Below are 3,123 nucleotides of genomic sequence, written 5' to 3'. Positions count from 1 at the left end.
GCGTATTTCCTGTTTGGTACCTACCATTTGTATGACCGCCATTGTGGAAAACAACTTGTGAAGATGGACCAGCTAGAAGAGTGAGGTGCACGAGAACGCTGGGACCCTTTTTCCACCTAGATCCCCGCTCTTTTTTACCCTCATGTCCCCCCGTTGTCGCACAAACTTGCCCCCGCTTCCTCACCGCCTCGGCCATATATAGACCCAAAGCTAGTTTGTGATTGTCCCTCTTTGCGTTGTCACGTGGAATAACAGTGCAGACCACGCCACCTGGTGCTCCACCTGGATCCCCGTAAAAAGAGCGGGGATCCAGGTGCAAGGGCTGGAACTGCAAAGGATGTCCAGGTTTCAGTGAAATGGAGGTTAGGATGCATCCAGTTAAGGTTGAGTTTTTAATGATAACAACCAATGATTTTTAGCCAGGGAACACGCATTGGCCTGGTGGACGCTTCAAGAGGGTACCAGAGATAAGCTGAACCGCCAACTATGACATCAGGGACTGCATCATGGCGGCGGCCTTACCAAAAAGTTATACTAAAAAGCTTTGTTTTCATTTTTACATTTATATTTTTTACATTTGTAATATAATTATGGATTATATTAAGTAAGACAAAATCTCAGCAATTAAGTTAGTTTGTTAGACCTTTTCATTTTCTTTCTAAAACAGGGTAAAATCCATCCATCCATTACCGTCCCAGTTGTCTATCTCCAGCGAGGGGCAGGGTAAACCACTCTATCGTAGGGCAACAAAGAGAAAAACAACCACACCCAAGATGAATTTAGAGAAGCAAACTAATCTAGCAGTCATGTTTTTGGACTGTGGGATGTAGCTGGAGTACCTGGGGAGCATGCTCAAGGAGAACATGCAAACTCCATGCAGAGAGAACCTTGGGAATTTAACCCAGAACCTTCTAGTTGCAAGGCAGCAGTGCTAACCACTGCTCCACTGAGCACATCTTCAAATCCAGCTCCACGCATTAACCAAACTGCTGCAGAGACCTAAAGCTTATTTACTTGCTCAGGTGGACAGGTGAGCCTGGTTCTGCTGAAGGTTTCTTTCTGTTAAAAGGGAGGTTTCCTCTCTACTGCCGCTACAGCATGCTTGGTGTGAGAAACTGCCCTCCAGTCAATCAGTCGATGCCTGTTTTCTTCTTTATTATTTGTTCACTCTGTTTTTGTTCTCAGCACAGTGACGTTTATCATCAGGGAAACTCTTTATCTGCTTTCATTCATATCGTAGTTTGTTCGGGAAGCAGAAAATATTGACACCAAAGTTAGCAGTTCACCTGCTCTATTCAAGTGAAATCCATCTCTCTTGAAGAGGTGTCTCTCTTTCCAGAAGATATTAAGATTATCAACAAATTCAATAGTAGGAAACTCTAAACTGTAAAACGTGTCTGTTTCAAAGGGTTCGGTAGATTAATCACATCTCCCTTCAATAACTGTGACTGCCTCTTAGCAACATCATTCTGTTATCCGATGTAAATGACTAGGTTCTTTGAGGTTGGATATGATTCTGTGATCTGTGTGATACTCTTTGAGGTTTCAGACAGCATGCTACAACCAACCTTCAATATATCAGGGTTTTTCTTGTTGCAAAAGCATTTAAAGTCATCCACAAACATAATCAGATAAATTTTGTTGGCTTAGCAGCTGGTTTGTTCTGAGGTTATTTAGGAGAGAGCTTAAGGTTACCATACGTTTTTCTGTTTTCTGTAACAGGTTGTTCTCTTCAAGGTCATCTTGTAAGACCTTGACCTTGTTTTGTTGTACTGCAATCTATGCTACTGTAATCTTGCTTAATTCTGAGCAAACAGAACAACATTTCAAAAAGAGCAGAGGAAATCATGCCAGCTTGTGACATTACAACAGAATTTACTGAATTCAGTCCAGATGCATCAAAAATAAACAGATGTTTAGTAATTATGCAAACAACCAATTTGATACTTGTAATTAGAGGGTAGGTAGTGTCATAAAGGCTCAAAAGCTTTTTCATCTTTTAGCTCAAAATAATTGTCAGAAACATACGGTGTCTCCAGCTTAAAGCACTGTTAGTAACAGGTGATGTGAAGGTTAATAGTTTTCCTAAACTTTTACTTGTGTATCTAAACGATATGTTATGGACAAAAACAGCTGCTTAAAATTCTCTAAAAGGTTCAAGGATTTATACTGTATGTGTCAACTGTCAACTTAATTATATAGGGACAACAGATGGTTTAACTGTTCGATCACTGCAGCCTCTAATATTCTTTGTTGTCTCTATCTTTATTGCACCAGGAGTTATCGTCTTGGCATTTGTGCTCTGCTGGCTTCCCTTCCACGTTGGTCGGACCATATTGACCCTTTCGCTCGGCTCTGGTGCTGAGAAACAAGACACCTATATGGACGCTACTTCCTACTTTTCCACGAATGTCAGCGCCGGTAGCAGAGACGTTCACATGGATCAAGAACCCTTTGGACACTTTGACTCAAAAACTCATTTCCCTGATTCCCTCTCTCACACTGAAGAGGTGGACACTCTCCCAGAGGCACACAAAATATTCTGTGACATGTGTGCCAAAGACTCACCTCTAGAGACCACTAAGACAAAATGTAAATTTTACAACAGTACCACACACAAAATGCCAAAGAGGACGTCATTTTCTCTAAGTCCCAAACCTTTCGCTACCACCACACCCACCGACCTGTACATTTATGTCACAAACAATGACACCATCCTAAACAACACACACTCTCACCAAGACGCTAACATTTACTTTCTGTATTACTTGTCTCAGTATTTCACGCTGGTTTCTTCTGTTCTCTTCTACCTCAGTGCCGCGGTCAATCCGTTACTTTACAACCTGATGTCTGCCAGATACAGACTGGCTGTTCACAGTCTGATTAACAAACACACTCACACTCATCCTCACCGCCTGCGCTCATTCACAGCTCGACACTCTACAACCACTCTGTAACAGCAGTGTTGTAATTGCTCCTGATTCTTGGTAGCTCCTGAAGTTTAGGCTGTAGGTCTGTCCACTGTGATGCCAAAGAAGAAAGATATTTCTATGTCTGATGAGTCATTTTTTTGATTGATTTTAACAAATATTTTTTGGAAAGGCTACTCTGGATTACGACTCA

General features: G+C 41.7%; 1 protein-coding gene across 1 annotated transcript in view; it reads left to right on the top strand.

Annotated features, from left to right (window-relative positions):
- The window catches only part of LOC107081154 (growth hormone secretagogue receptor type 1-like), a gene marked incomplete at both ends in the record, with an annotated part of 6,380 nt that extends 3,503 nt beyond the window's left edge, over window positions 1-2,877 (top strand). The window contains 3 exons of the mRNA XM_015369355.1: window positions 256-313; window positions 2,278-2,358; window positions 2,743-2,877. Of these exons, the coding sequence (XP_015224841.1) occupies window positions 256-313; window positions 2,278-2,358; window positions 2,743-2,877 (274 nt within the window). The remainder of the gene's footprint in view (window positions 1-255; window positions 314-2,277; window positions 2,359-2,742) is intronic.
- Between the last annotated feature and the right edge of the window lie 246 nt (window positions 2,878-3,123).

This window comes from Cyprinodon variegatus, unplaced genomic scaffold (genome assembly GCF_000732505.1).
Source record: "Cyprinodon variegatus isolate N-32 unplaced genomic scaffold, C_variegatus-1.0 Scaffold3144, whole genome shotgun sequence".
Lineage (NCBI taxonomy): Eukaryota > Metazoa > Chordata > Actinopteri > Cyprinodontiformes > Cyprinodontidae > Cyprinodon > Cyprinodon variegatus.
Note: the sequence above shows the minus strand (reverse complement) of the source record. Positions and strands in the feature narration are given on the sequence as shown.